General features: G+C 37.5%; 1 protein-coding gene across 5 annotated transcripts in view; it reads left to right on the forward strand.

Moving 5' to 3' along the window:
* The first annotated feature begins 438 nt into the window (after window positions 1-438).
* LOC18424480 (glycosylinositol phosphorylceramide mannosyl transferase 1) overlaps window positions 439-22,021 on the forward strand; it is a 46,874-nt gene continuing 25,291 nt past the window's right edge. For 2 of the 5 annotated variants that reach the window (XM_011630710.3, XM_020661477.2), the window contains exons 1-2: window positions 439-821; window positions 12,454-12,850. In XM_011630710.3, the coding sequence (XP_011629012.1) occupies window positions 523-821; window positions 12,454-12,850 (696 nt within the window). In that variant the 5' untranslated portion in view covers window positions 439-522. Of the gene's footprint in view, window positions 822-9,811; window positions 10,064-10,719; window positions 10,961-12,453; window positions 12,851-17,569; window positions 17,636-22,021 lie in introns of those variants that run through there. The other 3 variants (XM_088848028.1, XM_020661478.2, XM_088848029.1) reach the window with 3 other exon arrangements.

The raw sequence follows: 22,021 nt of genomic DNA on the forward strand, positions 1-22,021 counted from the left end.
AGAAATCGTAGTCATTTTTACCAATTAAACTATAAATGAGATGACTTAAAATCTAATGACAGGTGATTGTGACGTTGCCAATAATAGGAGTATACGATGGTAAAATAAAAAAATATAAAAAAAAAAAAAACCCATAGTAAAAGTGAGAATGGACATCCCTAGATCCGAGACCCTGATGAGATACACCTAAGACCCGATGGGCATAGTTATGCGTCTAACTTTTCGATGCTCCCAAGGGAGCATAGCATACATGTACGGTAAGTGGATTAGTGAAAGTTTTAGCGACCAAAGGACAGCGAAAAGATATCTGCAGTCGCTCTCAAACCCAACAGTACAGGAGATTCTAACCCATTATTATTATTATGATCTCCTGCTTCGATGAAAACGAAAGCAGGAGATCACAATAACAAATTAGTAAATGTTAGTCACAGTCTGAATAAAGAAGACGGTGATGCCTTAGAGAGAGGAAGGGAGAGATATGGGAATTGAGGTGAGGTTTTAGAGAGGGAATGGGGAGAAGAGATGCCTGGAATGACGATGGGAATGAGTGTTGTTGCAGGGGGCGGGGACGGGGCTCTCTACTCCCCTGCCAAAGATAAGGCCGCCACGCGCAACAGCAACCCCTTCTTCTTCTTCTGCAATAATGTCAACAACCGGTCTCCGCCCCTCAGACGCACGCGGCAGCTGCTGGCCTCAGCCAGGATAAAGGTGGTGCTCCCCCTCTGCTTCCTCTTTGCCCTCATACTCTTTGCCGCCAGAGCGGCTCAGCTCATGGGATGGAACCACCACGCCTCCTCTTCCACTTCCCTGACTGCCTCCAGGTCTCCCTCTCTCTGTCTCTTCTCCTTTTTATGATTGTGTTGAGCACAAGGTTTCCGTCAGGGGTTTAAAAAACGGATCGGTCGCTTGGATTGGGCATTTCAAAAACTTAAGCTCTAAAGAAAATATAAAAAAGTTATTAAATTTTATTATAAATATTGCTTTTTAAGAATCTAATAAGAAACCGAGGTATTATATTATTAATTTTCATGTTTTTCATCAAAATATAAATATTGAGATATTTTGTATAAACTTATTTTAACCATTAAATTACATCACATGAAATAAAAATCATAGAGCTATCATAGATGAAGTATATAATCATACATGGACTACAATAAAGAATAATTTTTTTACAAGAATATTTTGTTTTTTTTTTGACAAAACCTTTTATTTTTTTACAAGAAATGTTTGTCGTATTATGTTTGTTTTTATTTTTAACAAGAACTTTTTTTTTTTGACAAAAAATACTAGTTATATTATTTTTTTTTTATAAGAACTTTTTTGTTTTTACAATACTTTTTATTACGTTTTATTTTTTTGACAAAAACCTTTTATTTTTTTAACAAAATAAAGAAATTTGACAAGAAAAATAATTGATAAGAACCTTTCATTTTTTTTATAAGAAACTTTTTATTTTATTGATAAGAAAAAAATTTGACCAAAAGCAAAATTGATAAAAAAACCTTTCATTTTTTTTTATAAGAAAAAAATTTGACAAAAAGCAAAATTGATAAAAAAACCTTTCATTTTTTTCTTATGACAAAAATACTTGTTGTATTATTATTTTTTTATAAGAACTTTTTTTTTTGATAATGACTTTTTATTACTTTTTTTATTTTTTGACAAAAACTTTGTATTTTTTTGACCAAAAAAAGAAATTTGACAGGAAAAATAATTCATAAGAACCTTTCATTTTTTTTTATAAGAAAATTTTTATTTTATTGATAAGAAAAACATTTGACAAAATGCGAAATTGATAAAAAAACCTTTCATTTTTTCGATAATAAAAAAATTTGACAAAAAGCGAAATTGATAAAAAAAACCTTTCATTTTTTTTTAAAAAAAAATTTGACCTCAAAAAAATAAAATCGACAAGAAAAATATTTATAAGTAAAACATTTGACCTCAAAAAATTAAAATTGACAAAAAAAATAGTTGATAAGAGAACCCCTCTTTCGTCCCAAGGAGAATCGAACCCATAGTTGATAAGAGAACTCCCCTTTTGTTCCAAGGAGAATCATTTCGTCCCAAGGAGAATCGAACCTGAGAATTGAACCCACGCCCGGAGAATCGAACCCATAGTTGATAAGAGAACTCCCCTTTCGTTTCAAGGAGAATCATTTCGTCCCAAGGAGAATCGAACCTGAGAATTGAACCCACGCCCTCCACATGCAAAAAGAAGTTTATAACCAATAAGCCACATGCTACTTAGTAGTATTAAAAGCGCAAACAAAATATATAATATATTAATGTTTCAAGTTAATACCTTCACATTATCCCACATCGAACAGGTAGAAGGAAGTTGTAGTGAATAAACCTCTTTGTAGTTAACGAGGATAACGCGTACGAAGTGAAGAGAGTCACGTGACGAGGTGTGCGGACCTTAAGGTCCATGTACTTTTTAAAATTTACAAAAATGCCCATTGAAGAATCGGCGGGCTATGACGTCATGAATCGAAGAATCGGGAGATTCATGATGTCGCATGGCGATTTACGGCATGGAATCACCGGTTCTTCTCTAGAACAGAGCGATTTTCGGTATTTCACTGGAACCGGCACAGATCTGCCTGTTCCCGAGTCGAATTGGTCGAGTCCGGTTCGACTCGCCGACTTTTGAATCACTGGTTTCAGTGATTGAATTCATCCATACGAGAAATCCTTTCTGGTGGCTTTCATTACTTCTTTGGAGTGGCCTGATTGCTGTGTCACCTGTATCATGGGAATGAAACTGACGACTATGCTATTTGCCATGCATTTGGTGTATGAGGATTTGAACTTTGGGTGTTGTTGCTTATTCTTATTTGTTTTCCTACTCCCTGTCATTCTTTCTTTCTCATGATGTTCGATGCCATTGTTGCTTAGAAAGACTAGAAATGTGTTGTTTATTTTGAGATCACTTATTCATTGAGGATTCTTAAATAGTATTTCGCATTGGAACCTAAATTTAACCAGCAGAAATAGTGAACTACTAGACGCTAAAACTAAATGATGCACATTGGCCCTCTAATTGATGGAGAATGGAAGAAGACAACCTATCTTGGACATTTGCATCATCAAAGAAATAGGAAATCTCAAAGAACTACCGTAAGTAAAATTAGGAAATTTTGTGGCTGGTTAAGATGTACAATTACTTCTTATTCCCTTTAACTTCACGTGCCACCCATTGCTGCTTTACCATTTCTTCTGGTCTCATGCATTGTTTTCATCTTTTCGACAATTAAGTTCCACTGATATTTACCCAAACCTTTTCTTGTATTGATAAGCCAAGGGAACTAGAGGTGCACCCTGATTGGACATGAGGATGGCATGAAAACCTGTACATGTAAATCCTTATTATTTCTCCAACTTGACTTGCTGGAAAGGAAATTTTATGGACGTTGTCAATTTTAAATTCCTCATTCACGTTCTTATATCTCAGTAGATTGGGCCTTGCCTATCAATATGCATTCAAAGGATTCCTCCACTACTGGGGCTTGTTTAAGGGATTAATTTAGGATCCTGGTCTTGCTCATTGGAAGGGGACTAGGCTCTGCCTCATTGAATCCACAAACCCAATCATTATTGCAAAAGCCTATGAAGGCAAAACAGACTTTTCAATCAAGCCAAGCGACTGAGAGTTTCCTTCCTACCGCCTGCCAACACTGTACCAACCACTCTTTTCATTCCCGACAAAATCCAAAACTTTTTAACTCCCTACTCTTCTCCAAGTTTGCCAAGCTACCCATGGTTTCATTCTCACTCTTCGCCAAGCCACACAGCTCAACCTACCTTATCTGCTACACAAGCTGGCTTCAAAGGTTCTTTGAATGCAAAAAAAAGGAGTTAGTCGTTTGTTCATCGCACTTATGAGCCTAGGCTCTACCTCATTGAATCCACAAACCCAATCATTATTACAAAAAGCCTAATTAGCCCTTTTGCATCTACTACTTTGCATATCCCCAAAGAAATTACCGTCGAATATGAGTTTCATCATTTCGCTAGTAGGATGTCTCCATATTTCCATTATCCTACCTTGAGAAGCTCCACTACTAAATTAAAGTCCTCCAATCTATAATGGCACAGTAAATCTTTTTCCCATTAAACTGTTCCCAAGAAGTGAAAACCAACAAGATTTATTCTTGCACTTCTACTCTTCCAGACCTTGCTCCTCTGAAAATTCAGTTGTTTAAATCCTTCCATGATCCTCAAATGTTTGAGAAGGTGCAAATATTTCTGGAGGCTTCACGTTGAAAACAACCCCAAAACTAAGTCTGGATGAGGGTTTCCTTGAAGTGCACAACCCAACAAGTGACAGCATTAGGTTATGTCACTATGATTCCTCTTACAAACTTGTAGTGTATTAGAATATTTCCGACTATCAGTTCTGAACAAGTACAAGAAAATTTGGAAAAATAGAAAACCTTGGGGCACATTTGGTCCTTAGGAAATCTCACACGGTGAGAGATTTCTTTGAAATTGGCTTCATACCTTGCAATGTATGAAGCCACTTTCCCATGAAACACTGCCAATTTGTATAGTGGCATGAAAACTTGCTTTTTCCTGGGCACCACATTCCCTCAAACCCAAATACCCTTACTCTGTTGTTACTGTAAGAATATAGTCAGTGAATATCGGCAATTCAATTTAGGATCTCATTTGTTGCATATTGGGTAGTGGATTTTCTACATAACTTGGATCAGTAGTGATTAAGATTGAAATACATCCATGATAGAATTACTCTTGTGCATAATGGCACAAATGTGCATTAGAGATTTGATATTAAAACATTTTTATTTTTGTATCCTTGATGGTTCAAGAAGAACCATATTTTTCGAAGAATCTTATTTGATTTGAAACAGTGGAGTGTGGGATTATGCATTGTGCTTTTTGTCGAGAAAAAAAGGCGACAATTCTGTTCAGGAGGAAGCACCGAGCAGGCTGCCCTTCTTTGTTTCACAAGTGAGTAGTAGTTTCATGATGCAGCATGTGTATCTTATAAAATGATGGGAGTTGTGACTATGGTAGTGGAAGTAGAATACTACCAGATGTTTTCATACAATGTGTTGGTCACACTCATAGTTGTTGGGTGCAGATGCGTTCCCAAGAGCAGGAGCTGGCTCAGGTCCACAGAACTGTGGATTGCTCGAAGCTCCTTGTGGTTAGGATCATTGTCCGTGTGATTCTGTATCAAGGGAGCGCGTTCCTTGTCACAGAGAATCACGATTCCATGAGGAAGGAACCACAAAAGGAAGTTTTAAGGGATCATGAATGATGTGTGGGTACAAACCTGGATAAGTGCTGAATTGAGAAAAGATCATATGCAAATGTATCATACAGTTGAGAACCTCAGTTCAAACCTGCTGGGAATGAGGATCACAATATTGGGATCAGCATTCCATCCAAGATCCCTAGCTGGAATCGTGGGTTCGAGGTTCCGGAATGGGTCCGTGACCTTTCCTACTATGGTTACACTGTGCAGTTGTAGGTTGAGGCTAATTACAGTTAACAGAGTCCACAGCATGTAAAGCATGATACATTTGCAGCTAATGAGGATTCTAACATATCATCGTTATGCGTTAATCAGTACTGGTCAATATTGTGAGAGATATAACATGAGTTGGTGCCAGGTACCTAATAGTTCACTGAATTCCAATGGCTATTATTTACAGGTCCCTCCAAAGTCCAAATTCTTTCCACAAGTAGCTGCCTCATCTGCTTCTTGTTTGAATGACTCTAGCCCCACTAATCATATGCGGTAATGTAACTCTCTCTTCTGTTGTGTCAAAGCCTTTCATAATCTCATTTCATAGCTATAACTAATGGATAAAATTTGTGGGCCTGAAAACTCTGCTCCAAATGTTTGGTATGTTGGTTATGACACAATTTGGGGTATTAAGTACCTTCCCGGTTTTGAAACTGCACATGAATTTTGTTTCACCTGGAGAGTTGATCAAAATCATGGTTCTTTCTTTGGAGCCCATGCTTAGTTAGTGGAGGATGAGGAGACTTGTTACTAGCTTAAAGATGCTTCACTTGTAAATCATGTTATTGGTTGCTCGCAGCAGAAACTTATGTTCATCACTTCTCCCACAGCGTAACAAATTGGCATATTCAAACTGTAGGACTTCACTAAGTTGATCCAATAACACTTAATTTTCTATTGTAATAAATAACAGAGGATTTAATAGTGTGGCTTGGGAAACCACTGCCATTCCATTTACTTTATGCAGTAATATATAAGTATTTGTTGTGATCATAGTCGTTCTGACATTTAGGGTCCAAGTTTCTACAATTAGGTTCTAGATAATAGGTAACCATATTTGGATCATCAGTATCTTAAAACGGAGTTGATAGCAATTACTCTGTGTTGCATTCATGACTAAGGTGAGGATTGTCTTGTGTGCTACAAGTAGATGACACTTGATCACTTGAGACAATGAAATTCTGTTGTTTTTTGGATCGTTAATCTAGAAACAATTTGGATAAGTCATTTGGAAAAACGAATATCAACCATGTATAGTGTCAACTAAGAACAACACTTATTAGGAAGGGTGATTTGGTTTAAGTGGCAGGCTCTAAAAGGGCAAGGGGAAGGCTCAGAAGGACATGGATAGAAGTAATGAGAAGAGATACAATACTTGGTCTGACTGAGGTATGGTCTTTGATAGAGTGGAATTGCTTGCTCATTGAATGTAAGAATGTCAGAGATATTATCATGATACCCATCTTGCAAACAGCATGATGGTAATACCCTTCCAAATTGAACATTAAGTTGTCTTCTTATGAGGTTGATTGAGTGAATCTTGTCACAAGGGACAAGTAATTCATGGTACATCTATATCTATCTCTTTGACTTTCAACTTGACACGGTTCCTATTATTCAATTGGGACTTTTTTTTTTTTTTTAAATGCTTGTTCAATTGTTAGGATTTACCTCTTGGTTTTGAGCATCATGCCCAGTGTACAATGTATGTTCATATACTAAGAGGTGAGCCTATCAGGAATTGCTTGTTTCTTGAATCCTTTTAGTATCTTTGAAGAGTAAGAACATAGTTGCAGGAACCTTGGGGGTAAGGCCACAGTCCCACCTTGGGAACTCGATCCAGCGGTTCCTTTAAGGGATCTTAGAGGGAGCTAGGTTTAGAGAACTAGGGATTTCACGCTATATAAAATGGAATCTCGGTCTACATGCTTGTAGGAATCCTCCAAAGAGAGGAGCTATACTAGTAATTCAACTATTGCTCCTCGGTTTTATAGATTTATTTCTTTAGAATAAACTGTGATGCATATCACATCGTGATATACTAGAATTATGGTATTAAAAAGCTACAATATTATATCATAGTAAGCTAATTTCTGATATTAGTAAATTGCGTTATTGTAGTAAATTGGAGTACTGTAACTTTGGCATTGGTAATTAGCTAAGATATATGATAATAGATCAAGAGGGCATTGACTTGATCTTAATTTATCATGTACTATTAATGGATCTCGTTCTATGTAAAGTGGAGCTTTGATTCCTCCAAGTCAAAACCTCTATCCCATTGACATGGGATCTCTCTCCTAGGTATCCTAGGATCTAGCTCATTAACTCGTTGAATGCATTGATGTCGATCTAACCCCAGGGAGCTTCCAACATATGACTGTCATTCCTCGAACCGATCCCACTCTTGAACCCGCTCCTGCTTCCAACAATAATGAATAAGAAGTACGTTATGCTGTCTAGAGTGTGTGAAACAATGGTATATGTTGCTGTAGTTGCCGTTCATCACCATCACCATCTTATCCTTTACTAACTCTTTCCCCTTCTTACTTGGGTGATCCCCAAATCTTTTGGTAATGTCTCTCCATTTGCATGTAAGCTGTACGAACTCCCATCTCCCGCCCATTCTTCTCCTTCCATGCTCTCAACTAGTTACCTGCCATTGTTTCCAATCACGATGATCGTGGTTAATGGTGTGTTTTGTGATCCTCTGACCCCAGTTAACAATTCCGTTTTTGTAGGTGTGTGAGCTGTTTGAAGTTCCCTTTACTTCCATCTTTGTATGGTGTAACCTACCCAACATCCATGTCAGTTTGAGAAATTTCTTTTAGCCAATTAATTTTGACACGATAAAAATATATAAAAAAAAATAAAAAGCAAAATATGTTTTGGGCGACACTAACAGTGTCGCCCACCCTGCAAAGGTGACACTACCCGTATCGCCCAACTGCTAAGGTCCCAGAAAACTTCTGGGACCCACAGACCTGTTCTAGAGCATTTGGGATGATTTTTCACCAAAGTTTGGCTCAAAATAAATTTTTTAAAAGTATAAAAAATATATTTTGCCTCAGATAGGTCTGCTCTGTTCTGGCTATCTAATTTTATTTTAGTTTGTTATTTTCATCTAAAACATGTTTTCCCTGCTTTCACCATGCTTATTTTAACTGTTATAAAAAAAATTAAAAACATTTTAAAAAATATATAGCATCACTCACCTTTGCCTTCGTCATTCTTCCCCACTCTACGATCTGTGCCCTTCCTAGCCTAGTTCTGCCACCATGATTGTCACACCCCAAGTTTTATAACACTAAAATTCCTGAGATGTGACAGTTTATTCTTAAGGAACAAAACAAATTCTAAATTTTTGCTATATATATTGCAAAACAAATTTTCCATTCACAAGCTTTCAGACTTGTAAAAATTTTAATTCACAGCTTATAATAACATGAGGATATATATATATACAACTTTGATAGAACAAAAGCTACAAAGGCGAATTTATCCTTGATTACAAACTTCTTCCAAACTACTCCTGCTGCACATATGAACAATACGTTTGCGATTATTCTGAAAAATTTCACAATAACTTGATGAGTTTGGCTACTCAGTAAGTGACCATCATTATCCTTAAAAATCATGGTTAGAAAGTATAAATACTTTCTAAATATATATTAAGCAGAATTTCGACATATTGATTTTATGCATTGTAATACATGCTATTAGACATATTCATTTCTAATCTTACACATATCCTGTATTCCTTATTAGATAAAGCAAATAAGCATGATACATAAACCATATGCACACGATTCATATCAAGATCAACATTAAGAATCAAATATAATCAAGCAAGCATCCACAACAACAGAAATCCTGTAGTAGAAGCTACATCATTGTCTTCTGACTAAAATATGTATCGGGTATTTAGCCTATGTGGTCGAAAATCGGGCTGTGCAGTCCAAGCTAGAAGAGGTCCCAGTATTAAGGAGAAATACCCCCATCTTTTAGAGCAGGCAGGTACAAAATTTAGAGAACTAAATTTCTTTAAGGGGGGGAGAATGTAGTGGCCCAAAAATTTTGGAACTGAAAAATAATAATAATAATAATAATAATAATAATAATAATAATAATAATAATAAAATAAATTTTAGCATTACAATATTATGTGTACTAATTTTAAATTATTACACATGACTTACATGATACACTTAATTTTGTATTATGGAGTCAATTAGCTAATTTGTTAAATATTTGGATGGTCTAATTTTATTTGAGTAGACCTTAGGTCCACCATCTTTTTGCTTCTAACTTTTATAAGAGGTTGGTTCTTACCACCTCTTACCTCTTACGTGACATCTTATCACCCCTCCATTTGATTTGTTTATTGACACCTTTTAAATGAGGTGTTACACTAGTCACTCTCTCTTATCTTTTTTTTTTTAAAAAAACAAAACGTTTCTCTCTCTCTCTCTAGGCCTTGAATTCTCTCTCTCTCTCTTTCGATCATCTGACCTTATAATGCAGTAGATTGTAAGCCTTGCAGCTCATTAAATGGTGAGCACTTAGAAGTTTGATAGAAACCCATTTAGGTGGCGATGGAGATTAATGGACAGATGGAACAGAGGCCTATAATTGATGGCCCAACCAATCCCATGTTTCTCCTCTTGTTAATGGTATGTATCAGTTCACAATGGCATATGCGTATTGGAAAGCAGGAAAGCATCTTGAAAGGGTTGTGTTCACGGATGATCATCCCATGGGTATATCGGCATCATGAAAGTAAGTGATCTCATTTTCTTGTAAAGTAGTTATTTGAAAATTGATCTTTTTGCTTTCAATAAAATCGTAATGTTTCCGTTTATTGTTATGAATTTTAGATACCGTAAGTTTTATGTGTAAGTGACTTCTGTAAATTCATTATTTGAAAAACTGAGATTCTGTAACAATCCCAGAGATATTTATGGATTTAATTGTAATATTTTCGATACTGTAATTTTTACGTATTTTTATATTTATTTGTAATATTTCCAGCATAAATTTTAAATACTGTAAGTGTTATGTGCAAGTGTTTTGTGCAAGTGTTGTGTGCAAGCATTATGTGCAAGTGTTCTTGTAAGTGTTGTGTGTAAATGTTGTGTGCAAGTGATTTCTATAAATTGTTTCATGTAAATTTACGTTAATAGTTTCAAGGATATTTTGAAAATACGATATTATTGTTTCATGATATTTACTACATTGATATATGGCCCGCAATTGACAGCATGCTTCTAATAAGATATGTGTGCATGGCAACATGCTTCTGATAAGATGTGTGCATGGTAACATGCTTCTGATAAGATTTGTGTGCATGGTAACATGCTTTCGATGTGCATGGAGACATGCCTCTGTTATGATTTGATGCTGGCAAGTGTGACCTCCTTGATTCCCCATGATAGGAAGGGAGTAGAGGCAGGAGATGTTTGGGTGGTCGCTCCCCCATTCATAGTTATTGACACCCAGACGGTGCAAACTCCTAGCCAAGGTGGCGTAGAGAGTAATGTCTTGCAAGGCCATCGCCTATCAAAAGCCCCAAAGCGCGCTGGGGATGTGTGCGTATATGAGGCACTATGCAACGGATTTACCAGTTGGTGGTGCTTCTTCCTGCGGGATGGTAGAAGTTCTAACCTCGAACCCGTGGTTAGTGCTTCTACTGCAGGATTTCTGTTATTGTGAATGCTTGTTTGGTTATATCTGATACTTAATGTTGATCTTGATATGAATCGTGTGCATATGTTTTATGTATCATGCTTATTTGCTTTGTCTAATAAGGAATGCAGGATATATGTAAGATTAGAAATGAATCTGTTTAATAGCATGTATTAGAATGCATAAAATCAATACGTCGAAATTCTGCTTAATATACATTCTTTTAGAAAATATTTATACTTTCTAACCATGATTTGTAAGGATAATGATGGTCGCTTACTGAGTAGCCAAACTCATCAAGCTATTGTGAAATTTTTCAGAGTAGTCGTAGCCGTATTGTTCGTATGTGCAGCTGGAGTAGTTTGGAAGAAGTTTGTAGCCATGGATAAATTCGCTTTTGTAGCTTTTGTTCTATCAAAGTTGTATATATATAAATCCTCATGTTATTATAAGCTGTGAATTAGACTTTGTACAAGCCTGAAAGCTTGTGAATGGAAAATTTGTTTTGGAGCAATAATACATAGTAAAAATTTCGTATTTGTTTTGTTCCTTAAAAATAAACTGTCACATCTTAGGAATTTTAGTGTTATAAAACTTGGGGGTGTGACAATGTTTCCTGTAGTTACAATGCTTAATTTCTTGTTCAACCTCTCTATCTGTCCAATATCTTCTTATAATCGTAACATTCTTTCCTTATTGTACAGAAAATTGTCCCAACTTCTGGTCCATGACACTACCTGTTCTTGGACTGATGCAGGGGCAAGAGAGATAATACTCTGTTTCTATTATTATCTATGCCATCCAGTCATTTTCTAAATATTAAAATTCTACTATGCAATGCCGATTTCTCCTTTAAACCTTGCTGAATTCGAGGCTAACCTGGCACCTTTCCATCGACAATGACCATAATTCTTTCATGGATTTCTACACTTTCTAAGATTGACCCCCCCCCATAGAAATTCGAGAGCTCCCCCAATTTTCATGTTATAACAATTCATCCCCTTTACTTTGTAGCAGTTTATTATTTTTCACAATGCCTGCCAAGATAGATAGCTGATGAGCACCATCGTATAGAAGCCATGTTTCACATACTTCTAAGGCAGAACAGATGAAAGAAATATATTTAAACAGCCAAATAAAATTCCTCAAATAATGGATTGATCTCATTTCATTACAAACAAGAATGAAACAATCTATGGCCATTTAAGGATGCCAAAATCTCTTCTTAGAGCATTATATCTTTGTTAGAGCATCTATCTCATTTGATCTCTGATGGCTTCCTCACTTTTCTTTTCTGCATAAGTTCCCGGCCTTGTTAGTTTTCTGACATTCATACACCTATACTTTAATTTTGTTGATGTAGAATGGGAATGAAGAAGTCGTCTAATATCTTACCATTTCTCACTGATGATTATTGTTTTCTTGGATATTTAACCTATGAAATAACTAAGATTCTCATATGAAGTTCCTTTATCTGTCCCTAGGGCTGGATATACAGTTCTGATCAACACATGGCAGCGTAACCCTCTTTTGAAGCAAGCTGTGGCTCATTATGCATCCTGTAGTGGAACTGATGCAGTACATGTAGTGTGGAGTGAAAGTGATCCTCCATCAGAGAGTCTCATAGCTTATCTTAAAAAGATTGTTTTGTCAAAGTCTCAAAGTGCCCATAAACCTAACTTCAGGTTTGATTTAAATGAGGAAGACTATGTTAATAATCGGTTTAAGCCTATTGCGGACCTGAGAACAGAAGCAATTTTCTCTGTTGATGATGATGTGATTGTTCCCTGTTCTACCATGGAGTTTGCATTTTCTGTGTGGCAAAGTGCTTCAAACACGATGGTGGGATTTGTTCCTCGCATGCATTGGCTTGATGAAGAGGTAAACTTGACTATTTCTGCTGGCTTTTTTTTTTCTTTCTATTATTTGTCGGTGCTTTATGATTGCAGTTTTAGAACTTGAACTAAAAAACTGGAAATTTGTGTGAAATATGTCTAATGGCCAACATTGTGGATTTCGTTCGTAAAACCTGTTTCAAAGTTCTTTGCAAACATTCACATTCACATGGACAACAAATGTTTATCTTTCTTTTTCCCACCTGCCACCTGCACATGCACTCACTGAGATGCGTAGGCATGCATATTTCTTTATTAGCATTCAGATTTAAGGTTTAGTGGCCTAATGCTGTAGACCTGTATTCCCTCATCACATGGGACTCAAGTCTTAATCTTCTTCTTTATCAACCCCTGGAAAAGTAAATAGGAAGAAAATGTAAAATTTTTAAAGGAAATTGTATATCGTTGAGAAAATCTATTTGCTTTCTCCAGACATATTCATGTGCTAACAAGAAGTTGTCTCTCAACCATCAACCAATTCTATATGCATGCCCTTGGCATATATTTGTAGAAAATAGTAATATCTTTAAACTCTTATGCACAATGAAATTCTAGCATTTTCTGCTCAGATCTTCTCTATCTGAATTTTCATGTATAGGTAACATATTGCTTAGACACCACCTATCACCTGTGTTCTAAGAATTGGCTGAGGTCACTCGGGCTCGGCCGAGTAACTCGGCCTTGCCCTATGGGCTAGGCGAGTTTTGGGCGAGTAGATTGTACAATGATATTTTTGGTTCAATTATTTAAATATGTCAACTTTAAGACAAACGTGCAAAGAAGTCTTTCTGGTTAGTGCTGCGGAATAAATTTTAACCCCGTCAGCCATCATGGTTCGAATCTCGCAACTGTAGAACAATTTTTAAAAAGTGTCATTATTTTTTGAGTTCTAAAAAAATATAACCCCCATAGGAATGGTACACAGGACTTCTTGCGAGGTGGTCCATTTACACACGGGAAGCTAACCGGCATGCCATTTTACTATTTAGTGCATAAAAGTGGTGCTAATGTTATTTATAAATATTGTGTTATCTCCATGCTCTTTTAAAAAGAAAAAGAGTTGGATTCAGGTGAGTTACTCGGACTCGCTAGAGTAAATTGCCTTGGCCAGGGCCCAAGAATATGGACCACTAATTCAGTTATATGATCTTCCTTTTTGTTATTTTATAATATGATCTTCCTCAAAGCTATTCCATAATATGTTGCCAAATATGGCTAAGATAATTTGGTGCAAGACTGGAGCCTTGATTGGAAAGATCCAAGATCGATTCAGTAACCACACTGGTTTTGGTTTGGTGCAAATCAGGAGCCCGGATAGGAAAGATCCAAGGCCGATTCAACAACCACGAGATAGTCAATCATGAAACGATCGCGCAGTCAACGAGTAAGAAGAATCACTTCGAGCTTTCTTGATCACCAACAAGAGAGGGGGAGAGAATAGGGTCCTTTTCAACCGATCAAACTAGTTCAATCTCTGTTGAAGGAAGGGAGGAAGCTTCCTCCAACCTAACGTTGCCAATGGTTACGTTAGGGGCCGCACCTCAACTACATTCGTTAACTACTTTTATTACAACAGAAGTGAGATATAGAGCTCTCCCTTGCCCAACAGTGGCTGGAATAATGACCGAACTGCCCTCCAAACAAAAGAAAAAAAAAAGGTTGAAAATCTTAGTTTTCCAATTTCCCACACAGCCTTAGTCATAATGCATTACTTCATTCATCCAACTTTCAATACATTATTCCAAATTCTCATGCATGCCTCCAAGGTCCCATGGATAGCAACTCCACATCATTGATTGATGGCAACTCAAAAGCTCATTAACCCACTTTGACTCTACACTTATACCTCCCATATTTCATGAAAACCCAGTTAGTCCGCTTAACAACCTATTACCCAAAAAAAAAAAAGAAAAAAAAAAAGAAAAGAAAAAGAAAAAGACCACAAACATGATAAATTTCCAAGACAACCTTCTAAATAAAGCAAACCTGACCATGTCCTCATTCTAGGATTCAGCTCTGTTGATGCAATTTGCATCCTCCTCCCGGTCTACTCCTTCAGGTTGCATTCACCATGATACTTGAGCACTTCTTGCGCTTTGAAGACTGAGGAGATACTCCATCCACTTGGCCATTCCACCTCATAGGCATTGTCATCTATCTTCTTGATTTTTGCAAGATCCAAACTTCTTCACACTTTTAGCTTGCCATAGGTGCCAACATGAAAGTACGCCGGTTTGATATATATCATCACGATATCACCAACTTCAACCACTTGCACACATCGATATCAATTCATGACTTCTTGGTTCTTGTGGTAGCTCTTTCCAACTTTCTACGAACTTTCTCATGTAACTCCTTTATGTACTCAGTCATGCTTGGATCATCTACTTCAACAGTTTCATAAACAGGCAGAGCAACTGAATCATGAAAATGTGAAGGGACATACCATAAACCAAGGCAAAAGGCGTCTTCCTAGTTGATTGATTTGGAGAATTGTTTAAGTGAACTAAGCCCGTGGAAGTACAAACAAAGTCCCACATCTTGAATTCCTTAGCATATTACCCACACTACTATTGATTACCCAAGTTTGACCATTAATTTGTGGGTGATAAGCACTAGTGAATTGCAACTTGATACCCGTTTTTCCCCACAATGTCCTCCCAAAGTGGCTTAGGAACTTGGTATCATGGTCTGAAATAATGGTTTTGGGGAATCCATGCAATTGTAATATATCTTTAAAGAAGATCAGCAACCATATCGTCATTTGTGCTCCACTTACATGCTATAAAGTGTGTCATTTTAGATAATGTATCCACAACTACCATAATTGAATCATGAACTCTTGCTGTTCTTGGCAGTCCCGGAATAAAATCCATCAGCAGATCAATTCATGGCTTGGTTGGAACATGGCAACAGAGTTTATAATTTAGTTTTGGGAATTCTCCATTACCATTTGGTACTTCATTCACCAATCGACTTTAGGCACCTGGATCTCCTACTTTGGTAGGCGATTCATTGGGGGGCTCGATCCTAAGATCTCAGAAAGGGATCTTCTATGGATCTTGCTTTTTAGAATTTCGGATCTTGATCTCTGGAAGACAGCGATTGAGTTCCTGAGATTTAATAATGTTAAGACATTGAATTCCAGCCCCCTCAATCAGTTTTTTCTGATGATAAATCCTATGTAAATAGCCATCTGTATTAGTATGCAATACCATAAGCGCACATGCTAGAGAACTATACAATGTGTAAGATATCATTAAGAACCTATATAAGGAGCTCGTAGTGACTAGGCTATGGTACTAATCCTACCTAATTGGGGAACTCTAATTGGGAGCGCGATCCCTGGAACACAGGGATCGAGTTCGTTAGATTTGGCATTGTACTGACGTCGATTCCTATCATAAGGAACTTCCAAGGGGCCTCAATCCATCTATCCCGCCCCTGAACCAGATTCGTTCCTGTTCCTGTTCCCAACAACTATTAAATCGATATATCAATGCACATATCTTCACATAGAAGGCCAAGAATATCTTTGCTCCATCGATGAGAAAGTCTTGTCTCTTCCAAAATGTCTGGCAAGATCTCCTGAATGTAAATCATCAATTTGATGTTTCTAGAAAGAAGTATTACGTATGCATAGACTGGGCACCATAAAACTAATGACCATCAGACAAACTGAATTGGTTATAGGAATTACTTTTGCTAGATCTAAAGATTCTAAACCTCTCTAATATACCCCTGAAAAAAATATCATCCAGACAGGTGTCACACACTGCTTTAAGGCCCACTACTTCGAAAAGCCGACGTCCTTGCCAAATGGTACAGCAACTAAGGGCATTGGCCATTCTTGTTTCACTCTCTGAACGGATGCCTTATAGAGGATGTGAATTCTTGTAAATAAGCCGCTCATGTCGCATGTCTTGCACTCAGCTTCTTTTTACTATTAATGTGTGAGTGCATCATGCTTAGCGGCTTGCTGAATTAGGTAATGTCACCAATGGTGTGGTGCTTATATGACACTGCCGCTTTACATCCTGGAGCTTTTCGCTGAAAAATGCGACGGGCCTTTACTCTTGACTCAAACACTGCTCCAATACCCACATGAGAAGCATCACACTCTAACTGGAATACTTGAGAGAAATCAGGCAAGCAAAGATAGGTGCATGTTTCATCCTCCCCTTAGCTTCATCAAGTGCATAAAGTTCTGGGTTCACTGGACAACCTGAATTGCAATACCATCCACTAGCACAAGCAGTTATTTGTTTTAAAGGCCATCTTCCATTTATCCCCGTCTCAAATATGGATCTGGTGATAGCTGTTGTGAATATCAAAGTTTATATTTATTTTCTCTTATATTTAATTTCTTAGGGCTTATTTGTCTTTTCTCCTTTTATAAGGACAAATTTTCTTTTTCCCTTTTATAAAGGACAACATTGTCCTTAAACATATCGTTGATAATATATACAAGTTTAAATGGGGCGTGGATGTCCATAAGACACCCCCGTGTCCATCTTTCTCGTTCTCTTCTTCCCTTGTTCTTCCCATTCTTCCCTCAACATGGATGTCTCTTCCTCTCTCCCACTCTTCCATGTCTAAAACTCTCACTCCCTCTGACTCAATCTCTTTCACTTTTCTTTGTCACTTGTATTTTTCAACTTGGTATCATAGCTGGGGACCTTTGAACTTTTTCAAAATCCTAGTGATGTGATACGACCATACTTGGGTCCTCATCAACCATATGGTCAGAAACCCTAAATCTGAAAGAGAGGTATGGTACACAAAAACTATAACTTCATTGTTGCTCTCTATTAGAAACCCTAAATTTGAACAAGAGTAACCTTCCTGACAAGCTGAACCATTTTTGATCCTGTATGGAGCCTTGTTTTATCAATCTCCGCCCGAGCCGGCTACCTTGCTCTTGAGCCGCATGTGTATGAAATCTGATAGGTGTTGCATTGGTCTTCAATTAGTCAATGGCTTAGGCTTAGTTGTTAGCGTACCCAGTACACAACCCTAATTTCATTGTTGCTTTCTATTCATTCCCAATTTGGTGATGTTGGATTTGAAACCCTAGATCTGTTGGGGATGATTTGGTGTTTTAAATTTGTGTTAGATCCCTTTAGTATGTCATCCATTTTTTGAGTTGTGAGACTCATATTTTACAGAGATTCTATGTATGGATGCTCTTGGATCTCTTTGGGGAGTGAATTCAAGTGGCATTAATAGTGAATTCAAGTGGCTGGTTGTATTAATCAGCAAGTTCTTTTGTTAATTCTTTTGTTAATGAACAAGTGTCAAGTGGTTGGTTGTGTTAATCAACAAAGTCTTTTTGTTAATCGGCAGGTTTCAGTGGCTGGTTGTCTCATACAGCAAGCCTTTCCAGGTGTGCAATGCTGTGTAGTAATCAATATGGCTAACATTAGTGATTCAGAGCATGCCTCTATCACCTCTAGTACTTGATGTAACCTCTTACATGGGTATCCATGGAGATACCCTTGCACTGCAGATTACAACAATTAAACTTGACGAGACAAATTCTTTGGAATGGTCATAGTTTGCAAAAGTGTTTATTGGTGAAAGGGAAAAGTTGGAATTTCTCAGTGGCAAAATTATTGAACCGGAAGAAGCAAACTCCTCACGAGAAGTAGGAGATTGAAAACTTAGCTGCAATGTCTTGGTTGTTACACACAAGCAACATTCTATTCATAGTTGTTGGGATCGGGAGCGGGAATGGCATCAGGATCGAGATCGGGAGCGAGGGATCGTGAAATGCTAGAACATCCCTATGGTTGGGAACATCGTCCGTACAATGCACATATTAGGGATCAACATCCCCAAAAGTTAGGGATCGAGATTCCAGCCTTTTAGGGATCTTGATCCCGACCTTTTGTCATCTTGATCCCAACGTTTTGGGGATCTTGTTACCAACCTTAAAGTGTATGATAATCAAGGATTATATATACTCTTTAAAGTAGAGATCTCATTACTTATAGCAAGGAAGCAATAGTTGTGTTGCTAGTTGGCCATAAACAAAAAAAATCATCAATTTGGTTGTTGTCTTAGTCTTTAAGGTTGGGATTGAGATCCCTAACATCAAGATTCGGGATCCCTATTTGTGGGGTAGGAGAACAGCAAGAATCGGGATCCCTATCTGTGCGGTACGAGATCCCAAAATTTGAAAATCGTGATCCCTAAGAGTTCTGTTCTGGGAGTGACGGAATCGAGATTCTAGAAGGGATCACCAGGCAAAGTAGAAGATCCTGGTAACTATGATTCTATTAGTAGGGGTTTTTTTGTTTCTGCTTAATGCAAAAAAGATTTGGGATTAAGCACACTAAACTTAATCTGAAAGTAAGAATGTGTCCCGAGTGTACCAACTATGGCAAGAAATATCCCATCTTTCACAAGAGGAGTGATTCGTTGCAACGTATTTCTCCTTACTTCACTGTCTATGCGAGGAGTCAGATCATAATTAGATTTTTTAAACCAACCTGTAAGGAAGATGAGAATAATTACAAGAAATTTGTGGAACAAAATCATATCTTTAAGTTCCTCGTTGGATTGAACACCGAGTTTGAGTTAGCTAAGCTTCAAATACTCAGTGAAAATGATCTTCTATCACTCATCCAGGTGTATTTCTTTATCCAAAGTGAAGAAAATAGAAAGAGTGTCATGCTGCCTACACAAGTAATGGATTGTTCTGCGCTTGCCTCATCCTCACAATCCAATCAAATAAATGAAAGAAAGCTGAAATGTGATCATTATGGTAGAAATGGTCATATCAAACAAAATTGTTGGGATCTAGTTGTTGAGACAACAAAATTTAATCGTCCTCAATAGTTTAATGCTCCTAATGCTTCATCTACTGGGAGCTCAACAATTATTAATAAGGAATTAAGGATCACAGCTCTAGTGCAACCACACTTAACCCTCATCTCTATCCCAAAGGGGATGATATCAGTTCCTCATGTGGAAAATGAGTTCCTACACCATTTTTTTGCTCAGTTAGATGGCCCATGCACTTCTGCTCAGATCATATGATGGTATTCCCCCCTTTTCTTCTTTTTATTCCCTTTGTTCTGGTATAGACAAAGTTAGCATTGCTAATGGATCCTTTTCTTCCATTGCGGGGAAGGAACTATAAATATTTCCCCGTAATTTTCTTCGTTATTTGTTCCTTACATTCCTAGTTTTGCTAAAAACTTGATGTCTGTCAGTAGCATTACCAAGAGTCTAAATTGCAGAGTAACCTTCTTTCTTTCCTACTATGTTTTTCAAGACTTGGATACGAGGTTGGCCGTGGTCAGGAGGCCGATGGTCTCTACATTCTAGACTTGCGTACCCTGCTACATAACCTTTTCAGTCCAGGATTAATGATAATAAAGATTAGATTTGACAATGACATCTCTAACTTGGTCATTTTTTTTTTCCAGTCATTGAAAACTTTATTTCCCTAGTTGTTTGCTTTAACTATTGTGTCAAAGCTTCAATGTGAGGTCTAGAAGCTCACAAAACATTGTGGAAACTCTTTTTTACCCAATAATATTTTAAGTACTATACGTTTTGTTATAGTCGTTCAGCTGTGTGGGGTCCATCTCGTGTTACTTCAATTTTTGTCTATCAGTTTGGGAGCAGGATCAGGAGCGGGGTCGGTTTGGGAATCGCAGAACCGCCCTATAGCAGAAGCTCCCTGGGGTTAGGATCGGCATCCGTACAATGAACAAGATAGCGAACGGGATCCTTAGGTTTATGGGAGCGAGATCCCATATCAATGGGTTCAAGGTTTTAACTAGCAGGAATCTAAGCTCCACTATATATAAAACGAGGTTGTCAAGTAGCACTATTACGGGTTCCCTTGGTTAAGGAATCGAGGTTTAAGTTTGTCATATAACAGGGTTCCTCTTGTTCTAATATCGAGATTCTTCAAGTATAGGAATGAAGGTCCTCATGATGATGACCACCTCGAGGATGGGATTTTCATCATGATGAAGACCACCTCGAGGATGATGTTGGGGTATTAGAAGCATTAGGCGATCACCTTGATGCTGATGATGAGGCTCGTTAGAGTGCTCCATTCCCAAGGCTTGTCCCTGCCACTACATCTTCAGGCCATGACACAAGTTTGGCTTGCACCATTCCCTCTGAGTCCCCGACAACCTAGAATCCTACAACTCAAGGGTCATCTTCTTCGCTTGTAGTTTCCTCTACTTCCATAGTTTCTCAAAGGCTGGCTTTGCGAAGGGGCAAGATGACAAGATGAACTATTCTATGTGTGTGTGTTGTGTGTGTGATTTAAAAGAAGCTTCTTGTAAATTTAAAGCTTGAAATGAAAGCATATATTTTCATCTCACAACTAAGAGTTGTGATTTAAGAATCTAAAACAATAAGACATCATAAATATAAGATTTTAAATGAAATATATATTCTCACAACTAAGAGGGATGGCTTACGTGGACGTAATAAAACAATGGGTCATAGACTATGCCTAGTTCAAATTAGGAATCTAAAATAATGGAACTTTATGCTATGCAAAAAAGGGATTGAATTTTACCATCATGGAACTTATGATTTCTGAATAATGGGAACTTGAGACAATGGCAATCTCTAACCTGGTATCATCCGTTAATGAAAGTAGATCTCACAAACATGGAACCCAAGATTTCAATGTACCAAAACCTTAGACCATGGTTGATGGAAGAGGGGATCTATTTCGATATGAAACTGGATTCCACTGATGGATGGAACGTGGTCTCTTTTTTTTGGGAGCGAGATCCCGAAATCGAAAAATCGGGGTCCCTACAAGATCCCTTGCAAGAACTTTGGGATCAAGGTTCTGGAGCGGGATCATCACCCTACCCACAAGGTTCCCTTAACTATGGTATGGTACCTCCACCTACATTTCGGGCCCTTGGATACTAGGGAAAAGTTTGTAGATTGAGAAAGACCATATATGTACTAAAGTAGTCTCCTCGAACTTGGTTTGAGAGTTCTGTGGGGTGGTTCAAAAAATCGGGTATTTTGGAGCTGTATTGACTATACCTTATTTATCAAACATACTATTACAAGTACCACTGTTCTAATTGTATATGTGGGTGATATTGTTGTAACAGGTAATTGTCCTTAGGAAATTCCGCAAATTAAGGGTTCTAGAGAA

This window comes from Amborella trichopoda, chromosome 9 (genome assembly GCF_054954075.1).
Source record: "Amborella trichopoda isolate Santa Cruz 75 chromosome 9, AtrichopodaSantaCruz75HAP2 v2.0, whole genome shotgun sequence".
NCBI lineage: Eukaryota > Viridiplantae > Streptophyta > Magnoliopsida > Amborellales > Amborellaceae > Amborella > Amborella trichopoda.